This window comes from Oenanthe melanoleuca, chromosome 3 (genome assembly GCF_029582105.1).
Source record: "Oenanthe melanoleuca isolate GR-GAL-2019-014 chromosome 3, OMel1.0, whole genome shotgun sequence".
Taxonomy (NCBI): domain Eukaryota; kingdom Metazoa; phylum Chordata; class Aves; order Passeriformes; family Muscicapidae; genus Oenanthe; species Oenanthe melanoleuca.
In genome coordinates, this window is record NC_079336.1 from 88,081,096 (window position 1) to 88,105,525 (window position 24,430).

The 24,430-nt window shown below is 44.5% G+C and overlaps 3 protein-coding genes across 5 annotated transcripts; 1 reads left to right on the forward strand and 2 right to left on the reverse strand.

Moving 5' to 3' along the window:
• Positions 1 to 284: 284 nt before the first annotated feature.
• Positions 285 to 5,241, reverse strand: BATF3 (basic leucine zipper ATF-like transcription factor 3). Its single transcript, XM_056488247.1, is given in 5 exon segments — positions 285 to 1,644; positions 4,080 to 4,184; positions 5,146 to 5,189; positions 5,192 to 5,222; positions 5,224 to 5,241. Coding segments are annotated over 5 exon segments (384 nt in total). The 3' UTR covers positions 285 to 1,458.
• Positions 5,242 to 8,666: 3,425 nt separating this feature from the next.
• Positions 8,667 to 18,194, reverse strand: NSL1 (NSL1 component of MIS12 kinetochore complex). Its single transcript, XM_056488243.1, has 6 exons — positions 17,937 to 18,194; positions 17,668 to 17,752; positions 15,869 to 15,999; positions 13,406 to 13,460; positions 10,758 to 10,825; positions 8,667 to 10,176 (listed from the first exon to the last, which is right to left on the reverse strand). The coding sequence occupies exons 1-6, from the start codon at positions 18,192 to 18,194 to the stop codon at positions 9,898 to 9,900; spliced, it is 876 nt and encodes a 291-aa protein (XP_056344218.1). The 3' UTR covers positions 8,667 to 9,897.
• Positions 18,166 to 22,721, forward strand: TATDN3 (TatD DNase domain containing 3). Of its 3 annotated transcripts, none has more exons than XM_056488244.1 (10): positions 18,166 to 18,246; positions 18,318 to 18,350; positions 18,439 to 18,512; positions 18,664 to 18,748; positions 19,419 to 19,481; positions 20,484 to 20,593; positions 20,990 to 21,045; positions 21,260 to 21,372; positions 22,140 to 22,220; positions 22,502 to 22,721. In XM_056488244.1, the coding sequence occupies exons 1-10, from the start codon at positions 18,193 to 18,195 to the stop codon at positions 22,643 to 22,645; spliced, it is 813 nt and encodes a 270-aa protein (XP_056344219.1). In that variant the 5' UTR covers positions 18,166 to 18,192; the 3' UTR covers positions 22,646 to 22,721. The 3 variants fall into 3 exon arrangements, with proteins under 3 accessions (XP_056344219.1, XP_056344220.1, XP_056344221.1); XM_056488245.1 differs by having other exon boundaries at positions 22,143 to 22,220; XM_056488246.1 differs by having other exon boundaries at positions 22,146 to 22,220.
• Positions 22,722 to 24,430: the final 1,709 nt, after the last annotated feature.

The following is a 24,430-nucleotide window of genomic DNA, read 5'->3' on the forward strand; positions in this document are numbered from 1 at the left end:
AGATGCCAACAGCTCATCTGGAGTTTCTGTCCTGAGACAGTGGTACAAGAGAGCCCTTTAGAAGGCAGAGTTGACTACATGGTGTCCCAAGATCTGTCTTGGCAGTGATCAGCAATGCACCATCCCACTAAAGAAACTAAAAAAAAAAAAAAAAGGTTTAAAAAATTAAAATTCAGACATTTCAGATCATATTCTGCTGATAAATACTGTGATCCTGGTGATGGGAGAAATGAATCCCATGAGTTTAACTAGTTTAACTGAAAAAAATCCAAATGCTGCAGTGAGAGAGTTGGCAATGGGGAGAAGATTTTTATTATCCAAAGGTGCTCTTTGACTGGGAAATACTGTGAGAAAAGGGCTCTTTGCTGGATCCCAAGCTACAGCATCCTGCACATTTCTAGAGGATAACACTACTAGGAATCTTCAGAGAAAGTAAACACATTTTCTGTGTATTTCTCAGCAACATTGCAATCATACTTCCTTTTTGTAACTAAAAAGAAAAAGTTAAAGAAAACAGAATGTTTTTCTTTCAATTATCAAACATCTTCAGTGTGGACATAGAACAAAATGCTCAGCAAAACTCAATCCACAGACATAATTTTCCAGAAGCAATAAGCAAGAAGCAGAAAGGATGAAGATATTTGTTCATTTCCAGTGTGTGCATTAAAAGGGTAAATTTTAAAATCTGCTTTTTAAAACAATGTTTAAAACCATCAAACTCTGTCTGCTTTTCTTCCACACAGAGCAGACAATCACCATCAGAAACTGGCCAAGCTGTATTTTAGGATATAAAACACACTCCAAGGACTAATGTCAGCAGGGCTGATGATTTGGAATAGTAAAGGCTAAGAAAACACTTTTGTTACACACACTTCAAAAGCTGAACCAATGAAGAGGTGATAAGTAAATAACAGAACGACTAACAGGAAGATTAGCATTAGACTTTGGCATTGACCAGCAAATAAAAAGCAGAGATGCTATAAAGACATCGATTATTGAGGAAGGTGGAGAACATTAAAGATGAGACATCACTTTTATTAACCAAACCTGTTCAGAGAGATAAAACCCAGCAGCCAGATCATGACATACACGGTGACAAGTGACAAAGGGCTACTGGCAGTGGATGTGTGGGAGAAAGGCATCCCAGCCTGAGGTCGGTACTTTTCCCTGTCTACATTCCTTGGCTCTATAGTGGGCTGCACGGCACTGTGACATTTCCAAAGGCAAAACCATGGCTTGAAGAGTCTACCAAGTTAAAAGCTGCTGTTCAAATTGTCTTTTTTTCCATACTGGTGTTTTCCTGAGATTCAAGGCTGTAACATTTCAATGTGGAAGAGAGCTGCGTGGTCGAGTCCAGCCCTCTTTGATGGAAGAACTGCACACTAGGTAGGCAGCTCTTCAAATGTCCCATTAATGGCACTTTCACACATCACATTTAGAGGTGATTGAGGAGAGCACTCATCTTGGTAGGCAGCTGGCAAGTGCATCAGGCCTTGGTATGGTCATAAAGTTCATGGTGCAGTGCAATAGTGGACAGATCTTTTCATGATCCTTCAACACTTCACTCAAGTGTTTCATTTCATCTGTTAGCTTTCCAATTTCTCTTTTCAGGGAGGTATTTTCTTGCTCAAGAGACTCATATTCCTGGAAGGAGGGGAAAGAAAGAAAAAAAAAAAAAACAAACCAACAACTTACAGTCAAAACATTCCTTTCAGTGCTTCCACCTTGAGTACATTCACATAACTGTAGAAAAACAGTGTGGTTTCTTACTACAGCTTACAAAGTGCTGAGGAGAGACAGACACAGCCTGGGTGCTGAACAGGGCAAGTGCTTTATGACCTGTGCCCTGACCACACTGCCATTCCTTGCATGGCCCTGAAGACCAGGAGGTGCTGCTGGCCCTCAGGAGTCCCCCAGGAGCCCCCCAGGAGCCCAGGGCTGCAGGCATGGATGGCTGTGTCCCCGTGGTGCCTCTTCCACCCTGGGCTGCCTCTGCTGGGAAGGGCCAAAACGGACTCTGCACTGTGAGATCAGAGAAAATGAAAGCACTGACTGCTGAGAGGCTGGGAAAGCCCAGAGCCTGGCACTGCTGGTGAGAGAAGGGCAGCCCCTGCCCCAGGGCAGTGCAGGGAAAAGCCATCTATCCAGGCTAGCACAGTGTGTCCAGTGCTCTCCTCCAGCCCTGCCAGAGCTTGTAGCCACCTGCTCAGAAGCCTGAGAAGTCAGGAGCAGGGAAGCACCATGCCAGCTTGATGGCAGACTCATTTTGTCACCAGAAGGCCAGACCACTGCCTTGGTTATCCCTGACCTACTTGCTTTTGAGCTGAGCAATAAATAATAAATATTCTCTGGCAATAAATAAGCTGCTGTTAACTGCAGGGGAGTTTTGAGCTGCTCTGCAACATACATGTGATGGATGCAAGACTCCTGCATCACATTTTTTGATAACTGTGTGTCTCAAGTGCCCCTGCTTCTAAGCCTTCTCATCCCAAAGAGAAGAGAGCTAGAGGTTCAGAGCCAGCCCACTGAAAACCTACAGATGGATGTCTTGCTGCTGGTCCAAGGCTCAACATCCACCCACTCAATCTCACCTCCCAGGGAAAGTTTCAGAGCTAACTTCAAACCCTGCACGTGCCTCAAAAGGCAGCAGGGAGAGCCTCTCATGCAATGTTCTTCTGGGCAGCCTGGCACTGCCTCTGCTCCCCTTTGCTCCTTGGCCTCCCTCACACCCTTCTGGCACCTCTCACAGAGTAAAACAGGCACAGTCCTCCTGGCACAGCATTGGAGCCAAACTCCAGCCAAGTTGTCTGACCCTGATTGTCATTCTGCTCATCTCTTGTTGCCCCAAACCCCACGGTCCACATTTTGGAATAAGTGTTGCTGTCCCATTGCTCTGTCCCATTTTCAGGGGTGAGATTGTCACACTGTTCTTGCTAAGAATGAGAGTCTATTCAACCAGATCTGCCTACACCTGGCAAAACTTGTGTGCCTTAGAATGAAGATTCCCAGCATGAGGAAGATCCTCACGCTCAGGAGGAACATCAGACAGGCTTCAGGATGGCACAAGGCCCAAAAACGATTCCACAAAACCCCTTTTCAGAAGTACCCTGCACCTGGCTTTCTCAGGCGCTGACTCAGAGGAGATCTGGGAAAAACCAAGCCCAAAACTCCCCACATTGTCCCTCTCAGTCTCTGCTAATTGCTGGCAGATCCTTCCACAGAAAGAAAAAAGCCTGTGATGAACCTTCAGAGCTGAACAACTGACTCAGCCACAATGGCAGCGTGCTGCAAAACTGACACCCCAAAAACTGTCTCCTCACTATACAGCACTGTTTTGTGAGGTAACATCAAAACCAGAGAAAAGGGATCCCTGTCCTCCAGTGTTTGCACTGGGAACACAAGAAAACCACACCACACCACATTGTGACATTAACAGCTTCTGGAAGAGTCAGTTACTTTCACTGTATTTGTTTAAACACCCACAAAGCACACAAAGCACACAAGTACAGCAGCTAGCCAAGCTGAGCTCTCACACTTGCAGGTTCCCAAGCTCCTAAGAAGCCTTTCCAACCAGGTATGTCTGCAGACCCCATTGCTGAGTGGCAGTGCTGATGCCACAGTTCTAGAACTGATTTAAGCCACTGCATGGTCCCCTCCTCTTCCATCACCATCTGCCTTGTAAGACAGCAAGAATTCATCCACTGTCATAGCAAATGTGACAAGCTTAACACTAATACAGAAGAAACTGTTTCTGGTTGAGCCTAAAGGAGCCCTGTGATCCCATTCTTTGGGTGGTCACAGGAAGAGCAAAAGAGGGAGGATGAGGCAAGGGCTGGACCATGTCTCTCTCTTCCTAGCAGTGCCACTGAAGGCAGAGCTGCACTGTCCAAGAGCAGCATCAGTGTCTGGGACTTCCTGACCAGGCACCCCACAGCACACCTTTCTGTGCCTCACACCCACAGCTCTCTGAGCAGGATCAGTGTTAAAACAGGCCCATGCCTGCTTAAGAATTCCTGTTTATTGTAAATTCCCATGCTGGTACCCAAGCCATGCCTGCAAAGCACCAAGTATCCATTCACCTCGTGAAGTCTATCTGCTTTCTGCGTTTGCTTCTTCCGGCTCCTCTGTGCAGCAACTCGATTTTTTTCTCTCCTCCTTACTTTTCTGTCATCTTCTTCATGACTCTGGAAGACACCAGCCAGAAACACTTCGCTAGTTTGCCAGGTGCACACAGAACACTGCGCCGACGCGAAGTCGGGCGCGTAACTTTCTGAGAATGAGCACCTCGAGCCAAGCTCACAGCGCGGATCCTCATGGACCGCATGGTCCCTGCGCACAGCAGCGCATCCCTCCGCGCCCGGCACAGGCGGCCCCGAGGCGGAGGGGCGGAATTCCGCCGCAGGCTGCGGGGGAGATGCTGCTGATGGGGGAGGCGGCGTGCCCGGCGGGCAGCGCTTTACACCTGCCGGCTCCAGCGCGGCCGGCGGGGCGGAGGTGCGAGCAGCGGGGAGGAAAGCCCGGCTGCCTTCCCGGCTGCCTGCGGCTGGGGAAAAGCCGAGCCCCGGCAGCTTCCCCGCTGGGTTACAGCACGGCTCCCTCCCGGGACAAGAAGGGTGGATGCCCAGGGACAGCGGGCACCCCGGGGTGACTCAGCCCCATGTGCCCGACCCCCGCCCGCTCCGCTCCGCTCCCCTCCGTACCTGCTGGCCGCCCTCGGCCGCCGCGCCCCGGGGCAGCGCGCTGGCCCCCGCCGGGACCCCGCAGGACATCGCGGCCGAGCCGCCGCAGGCTGCCCCGGCCCGCGGGGTGCGAGCGAAGGAGCGCGGCGCCGGCAGTCCGAGGGCAGGGCAGGGCGGGCCGGGGCGGGCCGGGCAGGGACGCGCCGCCCCGGGCCGGGGGAGCCGCGCCAGGTGCCGCCGCCCACATGGCCGTCACATGGCGACCACCGCGCCCCGGGGCGCCGGCTTTGGCGGGGGAAAGTCCGGGGCACGGCGCTGCCGGGCAGGAGCTGCCTGAAAATCCCCCCGGAGAGCCCCAGCCCCGCGGCCGGCTGGGTTCGACGCCCCTCCGGGAGGCCCGAGTCGCTCTTTCGCCTGCAGAAATAAACCCCGCGCGGTTTCTCCCCTTCCAGGCTGCCCCGCTCACCTCCGGCCGCTCCTGCCCGCCGCGCTCCTGTGACATCGGCTCCGCATGGGGGACAGCCAGCTCAGCCCGGGGTCATTGGGTGGGTGGACACGGCATCCGTGCTGGGATAAAGCGATTTTCACTTTCGCTACTCACCCTGTTCCTTCAAATAATAAGGAAATGCGACAGACTTCTTGTAAAGGCAAAGCCAGACAAGGACTGCTGGAAATACAGCTGCTGCAGACAAAAATCTTTCTGTTCCACTATTCTGTCCGGAGTATTTTAACAGACTCCACACTATTTCTTTACCTCTTGGAACACCTTCCTTGCATTTTAATTGCACAGTTATCTTGGTTTTATGCTGTGAAAGGGGGTGTTTGCACTGACAGCTACTTCAAGACCTACTGCAAAAGGATTTGTAACTCTTGTGCCCTCCTGGCTGTGCTCAACTCACAGAGAACACATGACCAGGCGAGGAGAGTACGTGGCCCCAGACTGCAGGGCAATGGGTCATAAAGCCCCAGGTATCTCAATAAAATCAGATACTTCCTTATTTTTCTGGTTTCCTCAGCGGCTTGAGTCATCCAGCTTAGATGAAGTTAAAGAGTTGGCAAACTGAGTAAATATAGACTATCCTTCCAGGAAGATTTGGCTAACAGTTCATGCTAAAGGTGAGGGAACCATGCTCCCCAGGAGTCCAAGAGTCAAACCGAAGTCTGTGCTGTGCCACAGGTTTCCTGCTAGGTTCTGGGACTGTGACCAAATGACTTGAGCATGACTTCCTTGGTTTCTAGCACTTCTTCCCAGCTATTCCACCTCAAAGCAGCTTGTGTCTCCACCCTCCAGGCTATCCATGCATTTGTTTGATTTTGCACTTTTCAAAGAGCTTCTCCAACCCTGAAGAACTAAGTACCTGTGAGTCTTCCCATCCTAACAGCCATGGGAAGCTGGCTGGCTTCTGGGAAGCACACTCCTGCCAATATACCCTGACCTAACCTGCAATCCCCAGACTGCTGGGTCTCCCAAGCATCTCACAGGGCATTCTCTGTTTTCTCCATAAGCAGTCTTGCTTCTTTTTCCCTTTGTCATCTCATGTGCCAAGGGCAGGACGTTCACCGAGTGCTGCTCATGGAGACAGCAGAAGGTGTGGGCTCAGTGCCATTCTCCAGCTGAGGGAATCCAAACCAGCACCTCCTGGAAAGCAACCCTGGCCACCAGGCAGAATTATTAGAGAGTGAATTGCTCTCAACTGCTCCTCTGAAACAGCCTAATCCTGCATTAACTACACCTCACGCAGTTAAAGAAAAGCAGTACACAAGGGCATGAGCAGAGACTTAGTTGCTTAAAAGGAGAGCACTGTGTTCTTGCTGCCTTTGTAGCTAAAACTCAGTTGAAATAAACAGGACTAGAAGCCAGTATTTCCACCAGCTCAGGGAACTGGCCATTTCTCTTGCAATAAACACTATGAACCTTGTGGATAAAACACCTCAACAGCTCTCCAGAGTGATCTGTGGGAAAGAAAGTCCCCTTCCACAGAGGGACTTTGAACTCCATGCTCCAGGAGCAATGCTGCTGCAAATGGCATCTGCACAAGCTACCTGGTAGCACCAAATCATGAGCAGCTCACTAAGAATTTATTAGTCCTGAATAAATATCCACTTCACCGAATAATTCCCAGCAGCTGCAGAATAAGGTTTCCAGGATAACACAAACATGGGACAAACCAGGGGACAGTCCCCTGGAGCCTGAATAATCTGTTCTTGTTCAGAATGAATGACAAAGGAAATGACAAGTCAAAATTTGCTTGTGGGAACAAGTTTCTACTTAGTATTAAAGCTATCTCTGGTACATCTGTAGAAATGCCTACACAGTAATTCCAGGTAGTGCAGCAGTAAAGGCAGAGCGTTTCTATGCAGAAGAGAAAACCAGCCCAAAAAGCAGCCTAGTCAGCTGAGCTTACACTTTATAATGGCAGTTTATCAGTGATTTTTGTCTGCACTGAAGCAGCCTACACACATGCAGACTGGTCTCTGATCACATCTCAGCACAGCACAACTCTTCTGGAGAATGGCACGTGTCAGAACTGGGTCTCAGAGCACCCATGTGAAGACTTCTGGAAGAGGAGCTTCCCCTTTACAGTTTGTAATCCCCTGTGTTCAGAAAGTACACACAGCAAAAGCATGTGTGGAAGCTGCTCCAAATTTGCAAGTTTTTCTTGGCTGGGGATGGCCCAGCCTCAAGAGCAAAAAGCACATTGCAGACAGGGCACACAAACAGTGAGATGTTCCGTCTCACCCCTGAAAGCCAAGAAATTCAAACTCAGTTTGCAAATGAACCCAAGCATCCATCACCGTTGAGCTGTCTTACAAAATTCAAAGGCTATATAAAGAAAAACTACCAGACATTTCTTGATGCAATACCAATTCGCCCCAAGTTAAAAATAAGAAGTTTGGCTGTTGTGACATTTCAGTAGAAGCCTGATTAGACATGTCTTGCGCAACACTGCCAATTCCTGTGAAAAGTTAACTGAAGGACAAAAAGCTACTGGAATGGGGAAAAATGAAGTGTTTTATGTATTTCTGCCAATGGGAAGAACAGCTAGTTGCAGGTATCATTGGCTGTAAAATTTTTTAATAACCATTTGAAAAGCTGCTGAACATCCCAGTGTTGAGTTCAGCTCATCACAGAACTTGCATTTAAAGGGAGGTTGTCCTTCCAGAGATGCTTGGCCAAAAGTAGCCATTAGATTTTTAAATTCCTAGTTCATATGCTGCACTTGGAATCCTTTATCTTTTTCTTTACACAATCCATTTGGCTAGCATTTCCAAATGCATTTTTCTTCTTCCACCCCGTTGCAGTTGCAACAGGCTATGGAACAAAGACCGACTGCTCTAATTCAGGGCATCCATTCCCACTTACTTGAAATCCTGTGCAGGCCAACTATCCCTCAGTCTCTAAATAGAAACATGCACTGTAGTGTGAATCTATTAATCTATTTCTTAAGTCTTAAACCACAGTGGTTTCCCTTTTTATTTCTTATGGCACTTGTCCATAAGAAATAAAACGGAACTTCTTCACAGAGACACCTATTCCTAGCTGCTTTCTTTACTTGCCTACAATTTGCAGAGAAGAGCAGAGAATCTTCCTGCTAACAGAGGAAATGGCCAAATGCTGTAATAGCTGCCATGCAAAATCATGCAGGGCTCACCTTAGCCTAGCAACACCCAGGATCTGTACAAAGAAAGCCGAGGTGGGGATTTTCAACGCCGCGCAGAGCACGGGCACTCAAAATAGCAAGTGGCTGTGTGAGAAGCTGCCTGAGCCACACGTTCCACAGCCAGCCCTGCAGCTCCAGGCCCGCTCACATCCTGTCCTCTCTTACACGAGAAGCTTTGTAGCCCTGAGATTAATAACACTTGTGAGTTCAAAGGCAGTAAATGGAACTACTTCAGTTACTCAAGCCAGAATTTAACACAGATGTCCTCTGAAGTATGCTCACTGCTCAGCCACCATCTATTCCAGGATTAGAACTGACAATATCATCTGAAGCTTTGATCTTCCTTAATTGATTTAATTTACTTCATATAAAAACACACATTTGTATATACAAGGACAGGAAAAATATTTACATATGATTACATATACAAAGTCTCAGTACAGATGCTCACTTATGCAAAATAAATGATGCTAAAATCTGTTTTCTTGAGAATACTCAGTCTCTTAGACATTAGGTTGGACCTGTCTTCTTAGCACCAAACATGTCATTAATAAAGCTTCTAAAACCCTCTCCATTTACGGTGTAAGAAATATGTTATATACTAGACAGGAGTATTTACTGCAGGCACATGCAACCATAAACTAGAGAAAGTTATAAATGGTTAAGGCACAATGCTCAATTTAGTACTCATTTGCAATCTTCTAGGTACTAATGAGTAAAGAAAACAAAAGTAAGCTAGCTCAAGTGAATACCATTTACTGGTAGCCTGTACTGATCTTTAAAGTTTAGTCAACACAAATGCAAACACAACCCAAGTCAAGATCCTTTCATGGGTAGAAATACTGTCCAGGAAAACCCCAGGCTGCATAATTGGATTACGTGAAATGAAATATCAGACCCTAAGATATTGATGGTTGAATTCCTGTTCCTAAGAGCACACTGCAAGTAAATGCATACAATTATTAAAATTCCAAGTTTCAACAAACATGACTATAAATAAGCCTAGATGACCTACATTCAGGAAAGGTAGAAGAGCAGGGACTAATGTCACATATGTACATGAACTTCCTTAAAACTCATTGCATCAAATCTGGTGATTTCAATATGCTGCAGTGTCAATTAATTAATTAAAATAAAAGCCACCTGCCTCAGTAATTAATGAAAGTGCATTAAAAGAACTAGACATTCTCCAACCTCTTTAGCGACATGCTGAATGTAAATGAGCAGTTAATGGTTTCCTAAAAGACTGCCCACATACATAAAGCATGCACATGAACTCTGAGAAGCAGAAGGACTCAAGCTAAAAACAGCAATATAAGAGCCAAAAATGAATTAAATGGCAAATATGCTTGCTGGATATTGGATGCTACTGGTACACATAGGCTTTCATATACCATCAGCATGACAGCAAAAGCAGAAATATTCAAGAGGTCAAAGCCTAATTAAAGAAGCTCCCATGTATAGTACTGAGGGGAGATGAGTTCTAAGAAAAAAGATGGAACACATGGAACAAAAGTACAGCTGAGATTCCGACGTGAAAACACAAAAGGAGAAATTCATGTACTGAGAGTGATCTTCCTCCGCCGCAGTGGGTAGCGCTTTCTCTCGGGGGAATCTGTAGCTTTTCTTCTTTTCAGCAAAACATAGGGACTTTTACTGCAAACAGTTCCTGTTGGTGTGATCTCTCCTGGTGGTACTAAAGTTTGGACATTATTTTCCTCCTTCGCCTTGCAACCAGAAAAGACTTCTTGCCGCAGCTTGCAGAGTTCCAAGGTTGGTTGCAAAGTTAATGCTTGGGAAAAACCTTCTGCTTTTTCTATGAGTGCTGGAATAGACTGTAAAAGAAAGCCAAGTATCTCAAGTTACATGGGAAAAGCAATGGTTATAAGGCATGCAATATGCTAATGAGATTCTGACAGGTACAAAAGCTTCAGTGTCTGCAGAGACGATGCTCAAGATGGCAGGTGAGGACTGCAAACGCAGAGCTGCCACCCCAATAGTGAGGTGTCTGCACTCAGAAACCATGCAAAGAGTATGCCAGGTTGAAGTGTGACATGACATCTCTAAGCTCAGGGGGTATCACAGGAACACCAGAGCTGATGCCTAAGCAGGTACTGAAGTAACAAATATCATACTCCAGATGAAGTCATACAGGTCTTCAAAAGATGTTCTGTTTTTCAGAAGCTGCAGGTTCCAAAATCTCAGTAAAAGAATTTCCTACAGCCACAGGATAATCTCCCTTACCACCATGAGAGGGAATGCTTTACAAACACAATGCTTTACCTGCTTCATAAGCACACACACAGGCTTTTTTCTACCAACAATAAGGAAGATGAGTTAGAACTCCTGTTTTGTGACACATTACCAGATCAAGAAGACAAAAACATATTTCTCTTGGAGCACACAGAGGTCTCACCTGCATTGCTTCGCTGATCTGTTTGGCTGCCACTTCTGCTGCCTGTTTCAGATCTGCAATGTAAGCATCTGTGGACAAACACAGCCCAAATCAACTTCTAAAACACAACTCCTTCCCCCATTACTCACTATCAGAAAATGCACAGAAACCAGCAAAGTCCCTGTATAAAATCTAAACCTGCAGTACACCCCTTTCACTGTAACACTGAGGATGACAGCTGGCATGGTTTATCTTACTGGTATTATTCTTTATCACTCAAATTGCAGTAGAGGCTAGCAGTCTCAACTACAGAAAGCCCCAAAGTTCTTACGTAGAAAACACAAAGCCAGTTTTTGAAATAAGAGAACAGTTGTAAAGAAATAATTAAACAAAAAGATTTGTTTTCAAACTTTTAAGCTGATAAAAACCACACAGAAAACAGAGAATAAACACCATCGTGGAGAATATTTTAAGGAAGGCAAATAAATCATCCTATGTCTCCAACAAGTTGGCTTTTACAATAAAGGCTGTTTTTTTGTTCTTCTGACTTAACTTACCAAGCATTAACACCAAAAAGAACCAAGCATAAATAACATGAACTGCATTAATTCTGCTCTGCTGATAAGGAAGGAAAAAAACCCCCAGCTTTCAGGAATACTGAAGCAGGCAGCAGGTGCAGATTACCAGGGGGAATACAGCATATACTCTACTGTATAGCAATATGATAGGATCACCAATAGTTTAATTCTGTATTCAAGAGTTAAACTCTAGGCATTAGAAAAGTGTTTTGTATGTTCTCCATCCACAAAACTTAAAAAGAGCAGACTAGTATGCTACTGGGAGGTAAGGAGCCTCACCTCCATTACTATTAGTTTTCTGTAGGGTTTCACCAGTGCCTGCAGTAGGACACGGTGTCAGGTGGTGCACACACCCCTAAACCCTGCCAGGGTTAAACACAGCATTCTGTTTTAAGTCAATCTTAATAGTACTGCTGAAGGTATTTTGAAGTCAGTCACTACATTCTAGCTCAGGGTTACAGTGATTTCCTGCTGAAACATGGTAACCACCAAGAGATGGTGCTTGTTGAACTGTCCAGAGCTGGTTTAGGAACACATGATCCCTACGTGGACACTAAAATGCACCATCATTCAACTTGGAAGAACAAGCAGTCCAGAAACAACCCCTTTAAACCTATCATAGAGACCTATGGAAGGGCATTCTCTAAAAGAAGGATATGTCTATAATGAAGCATTCTTACAATAGAGTATTTGGATGAGGAGGTTGGTGACCTTATGAAATGGTAAGGACAGAGTTAAGAAAAAGTAGAAATAATTATTAGGATTATTATATAGAAAGACTGACACACATTAAATGAAATTTGCCTGCAAATTTTTGGCTTTACATAGATGGTATTATATTCCTCAGTGTTCAAGGCTTCCCAAAACATAGGGAAATGAAACAAGGAAATGAAAGGTATTGAGTAATCTAAACATTTTTGGTTTCTGGCCACTGTACTTGCTAAAATGGGATACATAAACTTCCTAAAGACTAAATAATACCAAAATTCTGCACAAACTCCATAGTATCTTTGCTACAACTTTGCTGTTACCAAACCCAAAACCACAGTATCATAGTGCAAGCTGCTACTAACTTTCCAGTAGTTGACTGACATCAGAAAAGCCTGGGTTGGACACTAGAAACCAAAAAGAACTCAGATATAAAGTGACTACTGGCTGCTTTGCTGCACAGGCTGGCACTGCTGAAAGCCATGTCTCCCATCTACAAAGAGGAAATTATGTTTAGAATGAAGTCAGATCAGCAGGGTGAGAACTGGAAGATTCAGCTTCTCAAACTCTGAGCACCACTGCCTGTTGCACCAGCTTTACATCATGTGCAGCAATTCATAGGGAGTGTTCTCACTTTTCAAATTAGAATTGCAATGCTGAATTCTGTCATTTTTCAATATTTAACAACAAGTAAGACAAAAGTTCCCATTTATTAAGGCCAGCCTCAAGAGAGCCCATCCCAGTCACCCACTGCAAAATCTACTGCCTTGTTCCAAGGAGTCTGTACAAGGCATCTTTCCAAAGCATGCAGCAAACTTACAACATTGTTTGCAGCTCTATTCCTTTATCAATCCTCACAAGTGACACAGGCAGGATGAAATCTGTGTCATACTTGGCAAGTTAGGAGAGTCAACACTGCCACCCCTGAGTCCTACACAAAGCTTTCAATTCCCTGAAGGAACTGACTGATAAGGAAGAGAGGTTGAAGCATTTCTACTACTCGTGTGAAAGGAACATAAGAACAGATGAAGTATAATGTCAGTGATCCATTCAGTTCCCCATCTGGCTTCCACCAGTGATGAAGGAAAGAAGTAAGGAAGCCTTCTGGGAGTAGCTGTGTGACAATTTCTCCCCAATATACATACAGAGAGACCTTTGCCAGCTTTTTGCCTTTCAGTACAGTGCCTAACTGCAGGAGCACTCGGAACAAGAGAAATTGACGCAGTAAAACTCAGGCAGCAACACATTCACTTATGACAAACTTCTCGCTTTTTAGTTATTTTTTAAACAATCAATTTTAAACAAGCTTAAAGAAAGAAAACTTCTTAAACATTTACAGATAGCAAATAAATAAGCTGCCCCCTCCCCCCTCAAAATCTTTACCTTGCGAAGGCTGAGGTTTTATCTCTGCTGGTTTTACCACAGGCTGGTAAAGCTTCTGCATATTCAAAAAAGAAAGAAAAATTGTGAAATACCCCCTTGGTTTAATAGATACCCAATATACATGTAGAAGTCAGAACAATGGAGATGGTGGTGGAATTATTTAGATGAAGAATGTATTAGAGATACAGTTTATAGATACTTAGTTACTGAAAAAAGCATTCTTGTTTACACAGTTACTGTAAACACATCTCCAGAATCTGCTTTAGTTTGCAGAATTGTAATTACTAAAGCATGAGAAATGACATCCAGGCATTTTGGAACAAGCATTGCCACCTGCTGCACGACTGAGGAAAAAGAGCTGCTCTGGCTTCTCAGGAGCCATTCACAAAACCAGCATGCTTTCACAGAGCCACAAACTCCAACAAAGGGTCATTAAGACAAAAAGCTAAGGAAAAGTACTTAAATGACTACACTCTTGCCCTGCAATTACTTTTACAGAACTAAGAACACTCTGCTTCACAAACTGGAGTCTTGCGACCTCACATCATTTAAATTAATTAAATGAGACATGAAGTAAACTAATAATAACTGAATACAACCCATACTTAGTTCCATTAACAGTAGAATTAGAAGCAGCTAACAGGGAAGAAGGAAACAAAGCAAGGCCAAGGGAACAGAAGTTAGATCATCTGCAAGTTGGTGTTCTCCACTTCAGGAGCTGTCCCTCAACCTTCTTCAAGCAAAAGCAAGCAGGGGAAAGCTAAATATTCCCCGCTGCAGTTTTGCCAGAGAAATTTTTCCACAGTTCACACAACTTCTTAGCAAGTTTGCAGTAACAGCTCCAAGCAGAAGAACAAGCATGGCTTGCATTAGGCTCAAACTCTATAGAGAATATTAACTAAAAACCCACAGGATGATCTCTTGCTTTGGCAATTACAAGGTGATCACCACAATAAATGAGTGGTTCTCTCCAGATAAATCACATCTTCATGGCTGCTCTTTATGCCTCAGAAAGCATCACATGACTAGCTATGGTCATGAAAGAACACAAGAAATCCTCAACCAAAACCAAAGAAACCACTGGTACCTTTGCAGAAATAGCTGAGAGATGAAAAAAAGGACCATTTACAGAGATAAACTAAGCTTTCCATATTTCTTGCATATATTTCTACATATTCTTATAGGGATAAACTAAACTTTTGCAGACAATTTTCATTAAAATAATAATCTAATTGTGGTGGTGTAAACTTTGAAGAGATTAGCAAGAGAGAAAAAGTAGCATGACAGGCATTCCAAATAACTAATCCACTGTGGGACTCAGGTAGCAGAAAGATTAAAAGGTCTTGTTAAATCTTGGTGTTATGCAATAGCATTTTTAGTTGATTTTTATTGTTTGCTTGTTTTACATACTTGATATACTGACAAAACAGAGAGATTACAAAAGGCAATGTATGTTAGAAAATATCTCAGGTGTAAGACAGACGTGTACCCATGCACTTTTCCTTACTGTAAATCATCTCTGTCTGGCTAAACTAAAGAGTTAACATCTGCCAGTTTTAGTCCTCAGCAATGCAATCCAGGCTCCTACACAACCTTCTAAAAAAATCCCTGTCTTCTTTAGTACAGAACAGCTGAAGCTGGAAAGGACCTCTGAACACCTTCCTGAAACCTGGGCCAACTAGGGCAGGTTGCTCAGAGCCTCATCCAGTCAACTTTTGAGTATCTCCAGGAATCTCTCCAAGGATGAAGACTCCACAGTTTCACTGGGCAACTTGTGCCAGTGTTTGACTTTGCCTAAGCCTCTTGGTTTTTGCCAAAGGAATCCTAATTAATCAGGAGATAAGCAAAAGGGAGGCCTAACAAAACTTCAAGGAAGAAATCTAGTAGCTGAGGACACGACTGAGTTGTTTAATGATAGTAATTAATTTACACTGTGTGTCACAAATCCCACAGAATTTACTGTGCTGATTCATCAATCCACACTCCCTTTTCTTCCATGCTTTACTCAAAGTCATTACTCCACGTAGTTACTAGCTCCAAAAACGTGCTTAGGAAGCCACTGACATTTTTTGAAGTTATGCACTGCACATGATACTATCTGTATGTAGTGTAACATTTAGTACCTCAACCAGCCCCTGGGCAAGGAATTCAGGAACTCAGAAGATAAACAGGTGCCTACTGATTTGTAAATCCTGAGTCACCAGGCTGAAGCAATCTGCTCAGTTTCTTTGTGCCACAGACCCAATTCAGATACATTCACAAGGCTTTGTAGCAACCCTTAGCAGTTACTTAGTAAACTTACTATGTTCAACCCTCAGTTACTGCACTATCAGTTAATTAAAAAAAAGCAATTTCATTTTATGATAACGAATTAAAAAGCAACCAAGGGAAGGAGCTTAAAGGTCAACACTGGATGATTGATTTCTTAATGCAAAGGTTTTCTGAAAGTCTTAGGTTACTCACCAACATCTCTTGCTCTGCTTTCATGGCTTGGATAGCATGCACCAGGATCTTTTTAGGCCACTGTTTACGCCTAGTTGCTGTCTCTACTATTAATTCATCAAATTGATCCTCCAGAATTTTAATATTGGAAACTGAAAGTGACAAACATATATAGTTATTGTGTGGAGTTCTCAGAGCATTCTTTTTTTGAGACAAACTTATCAAGAAAAAGAAGCTTTAGATCTCAAATAAAAAGATTATGCACGATTATCAACACAGAGATAAATTTATGTCTTGAATCTCCTCACTAAGGCAGTATAGAGACTGGAGCATAACTTGATGTGGGCCAGTTTTTTTGAAGTAGATGATCTGGGGGGGAGGGAGGCAGAAAAGCATCCAGGGGATTAAAAAGAAAAAAATTTATTTCTCTGTGAACTCTGAAACTGTGAAGAAAGTATTAAGAAACAACGGCAGTCTTTTAAGGAGAAAACTGGCTTACCTGTGTGATTTACAAGCATTAAACAAACTCCAACTGTACAAACAGTAATTGGAAGCCTAACTGATTTTGTATCACACAGTGCACAAATAAGCAGTTCAACATTTAAATTCACTGCTCCCAATAATGTGTGGAGTATAACATGCAATGTTCTCAATCTAGTGGTAAAGAATGGATTTTGAGCACCCTCTCTGGGTCACTCCGTGCAGAATCAAGTGATTGCAAAACTCAGAAAGGAAAAGCCAAGGTTTTACGAGTTTGTTTGTTTTGGTTGTTTGTTTTACAATCACCATGAAATCATTTAAATACAGACATAAAAGACTTAAGCCACTGATCAACACAAACATGGAAAGCACAAAATGCCAGATCTCTTGGTGACTCGAACTGGATCGGAGATAGGCACATGAATAAATACTTATAAAATTAAAAAGCACAGTATAGTCCTTACACCTGCTTTATGCCAGCTGTGGGCAGATGACAGTGTCCCAGTTTTGCAATTTGCATCATGAGATCAGTGCATTTTTGACCTTGTAACCAAAGTAGCTGGAGTTCTATCATTCTAGAACTACACCTGAGAATAGTCTGTGTTGGAAGGGGCCTTTAAAGGTGATCTAGCCCAAGCGCCCTTTAATGAGCAGGTATATCTTCAACTGGCTCACATTGCTCAGAGTCCCCTGGCCAAAAAACAATGTTTTTGGTTTGACAGCTCCATGGTTAACTCAATATATCTATATTTTCAGCTCTGTGTAACTACAAAAAGCATCAAGATGCAGGCAAAGAGCACCTAATGCCAACACAGTGAGTGAAAGAACTGCACTGAAATTTTCTTTGGACACCAGACTACCAAGAATCTCCACTACTATTATTCAAAAGACGGTAATTATAAATACATTGTTTCTATTACATACATTTATATAGCAATAATGTTCAACACTTAATCAGTATATTAAATAGCAGCAACAGACAATCTCCTAGGGTATTTTGACAGATCTTGGTCACTGCCCCCAGCACTCAGGTGGGAAGGGCCCTCCAGAGCCTCCTGCTCACAGCAGAGTCTACGCCCATTTCTAAACAGGCTGCTCAGAACACTTTTGTCCAGATGGTTTTTGGAAGCCTCCAGTGCTGGAGACAAGCTCTGGGCAGCCCCTTCCAATGCTCTGTTATCCTAAGAATGAGTTTTTACTTCCTTACAACAAGTCAGAACCTCCCCTTTGAATCGGCGTCCTTTTACCTCTGGACAAAACCAAAGCAAACCAAACGAAACCAAAGCAAAGCAAAGCAAAGCAAGCCGCGCAGCAGGAAGCGAATGGAAAGCGCTGCCTACCGCTCTGCAGCTGGGACTCCTCCGAGGCCTCCTCCCAGGCCTGCCCGTTGATGGTGACGTTCTCCCGCACCGCTGTCTCGAAGTTCTGCAAGGCACGGCACGGGCTGAGAATCCATCCATGGCTGGATCCATCCATTCCTCCCGCAGCAGAGCCCGTCCCGCTCACCGCCCTGCCCCGTGCCACCCCGGCCCCCTCACCGCGGGTGCCGAGCGCTGCCCGCCGGGCGCGGTGCCGGCACGGGCCGCTCCCGCTCCCGCTCCCCGCTCACCCACAGCGCGTCGGCCTCGGCGGCGGCCCCGCCGGGCTGTCCGTGCGCCAGGGCCCGCACGAAGGGCGCGCACAGCTCCAGCACGGCGCCCAGCCCGCGCCGCGAGCAGCAGCGCACCCGCGGGTCCCGCCGCGCCGAGCCCGCCTCCCCCGGGCCCGCGCCCGGCGGCGCCGCCATTTCCCGCCCGGGCCGCGGGGAAAATGCCGGCCCGGAAGCGGAAGCGGCGGCCCGCCGGTGCCTTCCCGCCGGGCGCGGCATGGCGGGGCCGGTGGACTGCCACTGCCACCTGGCCGCGCCCTGCTTCCAGCGGGTGAGCGCGGCGGGACCCGCGGGCAGCCCCGGGCGCGGCCCCGGCGCTGAGGCGCTGCGTGTCTCTTGCAGGACGTGGCGGCCGTGGTGCGGGCGGCGGAGCAGGTGAGGCGGGGCCGGCCTGAGGGGACCCGCTCCCCGCGGCCCCCGGCCCCGCCGGTCTCAGCCAGCCGCGGGTCTCTGTGTGCCGCAGGCGGCCGTGTCGGCGCTGGTGGTGGTGTCGGAGCAGGCGGGCGAGTTCCGCAGCGTCGTGGAGCTGTCGGAGAGGTGCGAGGCCCGCGGGGATCCCGGGGAGTGGCGGGGGATGCGCTGCCCTCCTCAGGCAGGCCGGCCCTTCTTGTCTTTAAACTTGGGCTCTTGGCGTCAAACTTAGGTTCTCTGTGGTGTTTCCCACTCTCGCTGTCCGTTCCGTGCCTAGGTTCCCAGGGTTCGTCTTGCCATGCCTGGGAGTTCACCCCGTTCTGGAGGTTTCTCCAGAGGAGCAGCGCAGTGTAACTTTGACGGTAAAGCACGGCGTCTAAAATACTGCAGGGACTTGTCAGGACAGACGACAGGATGCTCCCGTCTGCCTGATTTACCTTCAGGTCTGCCCAGTGGTTTTTCTGTGCTCTGTAATGCAGGAGACCCAGCGGACCAAATCCCAGGCTCTCTCAGCACATCCATTTGTCCCTGTTAGTCCTTAAAGCAGAATTGTTCACTGGAGTCATCTGGCAGTATTACTGCAGTGAGATGGTTTTTAAAATCCCAAGCGTGCTTTGCTTACAGCAAACAGCATGTGCAGATGTTCCTTTGTTGACATGGGAACTGGAAGGCAACTGTTTGTGGCCTTATCCTAAAAATCTGCAGCCATTTAATGTTACCAAGCTATTTATGGGCCTTGTTTTTATTTCCTCTGCTGCTACTGTGAAAAGTTAGCTTAGGAGTATTTAGAATGAGATTTATATATAGAGATAGATATAGATATAGAATGTAATATGTAATGTAATAGTTATTAAGTAAAGGCAAATCCTTCAGGCTTCTAAAATCTGACTGCACAGCTCACAGTAGTGGCAAGTTCTAAAGCACAGAGTTTCAGAACAGTAAAGGAAACACCAGTTTAATAATAATGCTGTGTTCATAACCCTTTCCTCTTGTAAGAGGAGACAGTGAGAGTTATGTCTTTCATTCTTGCAGGATCTGGATGCTGCACTGCCTCTTATAGAACTTTACAAAGACAGATTGGTGGGGATTGGAGAAGTGAGTGGAATTCCATAGCTTGTTTAACTCTCTCCAGCAGCAGCTGTCACTGTAATTACAAAAACTGAGTCAATGCTTGTTTTTCTGTATGTGGTAATTGCTATCAGCCTGAACAATCTCTGATTGGTAGTTCTCTTAATGTGCTTTCCCTTATAGATTTGCTTGATTCCTTTTTTTCCTTTGTTATTGTAGTTAGAAAATAGATGGAATTTATGCTGCTGGAGTCATTGGAAGATTGCATACTTATGCTCTCTCATATTATACCCAAAGGCTGATCCTTCCTGCCTTCTCTGACAGAGTTAGGCTAAGCTGTGATTTCAATACACCACACTGACTTGTACAATTCTTTTTTTTAATCCTTCATCTGTCTGTATCCATCTGTTGTCTCCTGTCTTACATTTGTTTTTAAATGAATTGAGGCTTTAGGATGGAGTCTGCCTCTATTTGTGTGTTAGTACCAGAGGGACTTACATCTGGTTCTGCACTGGCTACAGAAAAAGCAGAGCTTTGTAACTAAATTTGCTATGTTGTACTGTATGTGGAAGGCTTCTCTTTATCTAACTGTGGATGGGACTGCTTTGACAAACTTTAAATTTTGCCTGGACATATTTATATATATAAAAAAATATAGAATTAATGGTAATTTTTGCTAGAGATTGGACTAAAGCTATGTGTTCAGGTCAGAAATTTTACTTATACTGGAGATCTATGTTTGAGACTTAATCTGACATAATATTCAATAGAATATAAACCCACAGAAAAGTTGTTACAGACTAAAATGTTAACACCCTTGTTAGTAGCTGTCTGCCCACAAATGCTTTCATAGTTGAAAAGCTTATGGTTGAGAATACATTCTTTTTGTGAGTTAAGCTGCAACAGTCTCTAGTTAACAATTTGAAATGCTTTGCAGTTTTGAAGCATGTTATGCCTTTGTATGTCTAAGTTTGGTTTTGTTAAGTGTTAGATCTGTAAAACTTTATCCCTTCTCTTCTTGTGCTGTAGGTTGGACTAGATTTCACTCCCAGATTTGCCAGCACTGATGAGCAGAAGGAAGGACAAAGACAGGTTTTGATCAAGCAGATTGAGCTGGCAAGAAGACTGGATTTGCCATTGTAGGTTTTGTTTATACCAGAAGGAGGATTTCCCAGGTCTCAGTGACATGTCTAAATACATCCCAGCATTTATGGTTATTAAGTGCCCACAGAACTTTGCTTAGATGGGTTAAACTGACATAAGTGTCCTGTCAGTCTCCAGTTTGAGATTTAATTATAGAATTTACCTTATATTTGCACTTCTGTACAGACATCTTATGTGCCCTGTCCATGTTGTTCCTGTATCTTTACTGTAACTGAAAGGATTCATATATACATCACTGGGGTTTTTCCTTGATAAAAGTTGTAATACAGATTAATTATTTTCATCCCAAGATACTGTTGATTTGTTTGTATTTGCAAAAAAAAAGGTATTTGGCTGAATTTCCTAATGCTGGGCCCCTCCTTGCTGTGCAGAAATGTTCACTCCCGCTCAGCTGGAAGACCAACCATTAATCTCTTAAAGGAACAAGGTATGCTTTTAATGCATTTCCTCTGCCATGGCTTTTGCCAGCAGGATTTGTCCAGTTGTGCCATGTCCTTACATCAGTTTGTGTGTGTTTAACTCAGGAGCAGTAGTGCAGAGTTTCTGTGTTAATTCTCTGTGGGACCAAGGTCCCGTTGGAAGCTGACACAGTAGCCCTGCTGTAACCCTGCTGATGATGTGGTTTGCTTTGCTTCTCCAAGGTGCTACCAAGGTGTTGCTCCATGCCTTTGATGGGAAGCCATCTGTAGCCATGGAAGGGGTGAAAGCTGGATACTACTTCTCCATTCCTCCTTCCATTATCAGGAGTGAACAGGTAACGTTTTGTCCCGGTTCCAGCTGGGGTCTGCTCTTTCTCTCCAATTTTTACTTTGGCTGATTTCTGCTTTTGGGGCTTTTGCCTTAGCTGGACTTTGGAGGGGGAATTCTGGCTAAAACAGCTCAGCTATTCCTGAGAAACAAGGGGGTTTTTTCTCATTTTATTGTGGTTTCCGGTGAACTCTTCTTTGGAAGATTCTGTCACTGTTTTACACTGTTCTGTTTTACAGTAGGGGCATGACATGTAGAGAAGGAGTAGTTCTTGTGATAGGACTGGTTTCTGTGATAAGCTCAGGAAAGGTAAGAGAGGAAAAAATTTGATTTTAGTGGAAGGAGCATGAGGGGTGGATATAAATGGGGGATGAGGTTAGGTACGTAGGAGGAAGGAAAGCAAACAGGTTGAGATGTAAGGCAGAGAGGAGGAAAAGATACACAAATATTATATGCACAGAAAACAGCAAATTAGAATTGCACTGGCAGCTCTATAACTGCAATATAACTGTGTGATTTAATGAATAACAATGAATTCAGTGTCAAGATTATAGTACTTTGGATATTTAGAAAACAGGAGAGCCCTAATTTGAAGGGACTTCTTGAGCAGCTCCTGGTGTTCTTGCTTCCATTCAGGAATCGTTGATAAAATGTAAACAGTGGCACCAAAGTCTTTTGATGTTGCCTTTAAATGTAGGGAATATTCTCTCTTCATGTTTTTTCCCCCAGGTTTAAGTGCATAAAGCATTTAATGACTGTCTTATTTTCTTCAAGAAGCAGAAGCTTGTGAAACAGCTGCCTCTGGAAAATATGTGCTTGGAAACTGATTCTCCTGCTCTGGGGCCTGAAAAACAGGTGAATGATGGGAGGGAGGGAGGAAGGGACTTCTGTGTATTTGTATCCAAACCTACACCTTGTGGAGGTCAGCTGCTGGCACTGGATAATGAAGTAGGCTAAGCCTTACAGGACAGGAGAGAGGCTACCAAGGGAGCTTAATCCAAGAGGAATGGATACATGCCATTTTTCTGCCTCACATGTGCTACAATGTGACTGCAGTTGTGTCAGAAAATACTGAATCTGAAACACTGTGTAGTTCTCTAGGGGCCTGTAATTTGGTTGGTTGGCTTGTTTTTCAGGTGAGAAATGAACCCAAAAATATATACATTGCTGCAGAATACATTGCCAAAATTAAAGGAATTCCAGTTGGAGAAGTTATAGAAGTAACTACACAGAATGCACTAAAAGTATTCCCCAAACTTCAGCACTTTCTTCGGATATAGATTCAGAAACTGAAATTTATGATGTTGCAGAAAATATTACTTGTGATGTAATTAATAAAACCAATTAATAAAACCATCTTGTGTTAAAGTGGAGTTCTGTGGTTGGAAGTTCAAGAAGCAGTGTTATATATCTGGATAGGATGAAAATAGGAAATTTCTCAAAGGCCTTTGGTTTGCATCATAGTAAATCTCTTGAATGTGATAAAGACACATTGCTCCTTTGCATCTCTATTGTCTCTGAACAAATAATTTGTAAAGAAGAGCACCATAAAATTGTCAGTTTAGTTTCTCAGACTGCTTGCCAACTGCTCCTAGTCTGGGAGATGGCTGTTCAGTGCTTGATGTCCCCATCACTCCTTTCTGCTGATTGAAAGTCACAAGTTGTGGACCCAGTCATGATCAGAAGGCTCCTGTTACAACTGGCAGACTGCACATCCCTTTCTGAGCCATTAAAAGGACCCAGCTGGATGGGCATTCTCTGTATTCTGTGCTGACTGGACTCTGAGTGCTGCAGAAGCAACATCTTTTCTAGATACAGTTGGAAGGAAAGAATTATAGATAGCCCTTCTACTCCTTTTCCCGTGTATAAAGTAATAATTGCTAAGATCTTGGCTACTTTGAGAAGGGTTTTCTTGGATTTTTAAAGTACTTTTTTTTTCCCTTTGAATTGTGTTCAAATAAAAAAGTCTGGGTTTGGTCTTAGTTCAAGGACTCACTCTTCTGACTGCTCAGTATCAGGAGATACACAATGTGATAGGGAGACAAGCTCAATTTTGTGTTATCTTGGAAGTGCTCTCTGTGGATTCAGCTGTGTTATCCAGTGTCCTAAAACTGAATCTAGTGCTCCCTCACAGCACCTGTGTGGATGTGGGCCTGTTCAACTTTGCTGATTATAAACCAGCAATTGAATGAGGTGGGTTTTACTTGGCACCCAACTGTTCTGAGGGCCACTAAGGAAGGGGAGGTTTTCTCTCACTATGGGGAGTTTTGCCAGGTCAATGAAGAAAATGCACAAGCATTAACTTAGTTCATGACCATGTTGGGGGGGAAAAGGGCCAAAGCTTGCAGTGTAAGTGGTGCCCCATACTAGAGTTTTGTTTTTCAACCCACATTTTCTTCCTCAGTTTATTAAAACCACATTGTCAGAAGTTTTTTTGCAGTCTTTATCAGAACTGCTCTGTTCTGCCTTTTGACTAGAGGTCACTTACTAAGTTTAAACATGTGTTCCTGAACAGTTTTCAGCCTGCAGCAAACAACCAAACTTGCACAATTTGTCTCTGTTACAACATGTATTTAGAGCAGCAAACACCTGAATCTTTGCTGAGAGTTTGATCCAGAGGAGTTAGAGCCGTTCCTTATCCTGGATCTACAGGCAACATTTCCACTAAATGGGGTGAAGGATGGAGTTTGCCTCCAGATGGTGCTAGGGACCAGCTGTGCAATAGTCAGAATATTAATGTGATTCACTTAATGATTAATAATCATGTCACTGGAGATGCTAAATCTGATAGATACCATTCAGCCTCACATGTGCTTCCTGCTGCCCGTGTGTTGGGAAGCCTCCCAGTATGGCTTGGAAATGCAATTACATGAGGAGATGCTCCAGGTAAGAAGTTAGGCAGCATCCAAATGTCTGCAAAGTTTTGACCTAATTATTTTTCTCTATGGAATCCTTAGCATTGGATGAAAACACAGGTTTTGCAAAAAGGGGGAATATTAAAATCCCTGTCTCTGCAGGGGGGTGGCATTGCTCTGGATCAGCCTTAGCCTTGCAGTGGGGTGATT

Bases quoted from the DNA above. Each gene is read 5' to 3' on its own strand.
- TATDN3 (XM_056488244.1), top strand. From the start codon at position 18,193: ATGGCGGGGCCGGTGGACTGCCACTGCCACCTGGCCGCGCCCTGCTTC. The intron at 21,373-22,139 runs GTAACGTTTTGT...ATTTTCTTCAAG, and splicing joins CCATTATCAGGAGTGAACAG to AAGCAGAAGCTTGTGAAACA. The intron at 22,221-22,501 runs GTGAATGATGGG...CTTGTTTTTCAG, and splicing joins CTCTGGGGCCTGAAAAACAG to GTGAGAAATGAACCCAAAAA.
- NSL1 (XM_056488243.1), bottom strand. From the start codon at position 18,194: ATGCCGCGCCCGGCGGGAAGGCACCGGCGGGCCGCCGCTTCCGCTTCC. The intron at 17,753-17,936 runs GTGAGCGGGGAG...CGTGCCTTGCAG, and splicing joins CCGAGGCCGACGCGCTGTGG to AACTTCGAGACAGCGGTGCG. The intron at 10,826-13,405 runs GTAAAGATTTTG...GTTTGTCCACAG, and splicing joins AAAACCTCAGCCTTCGCAAG to ATGCTTACATTGCAGATCTG.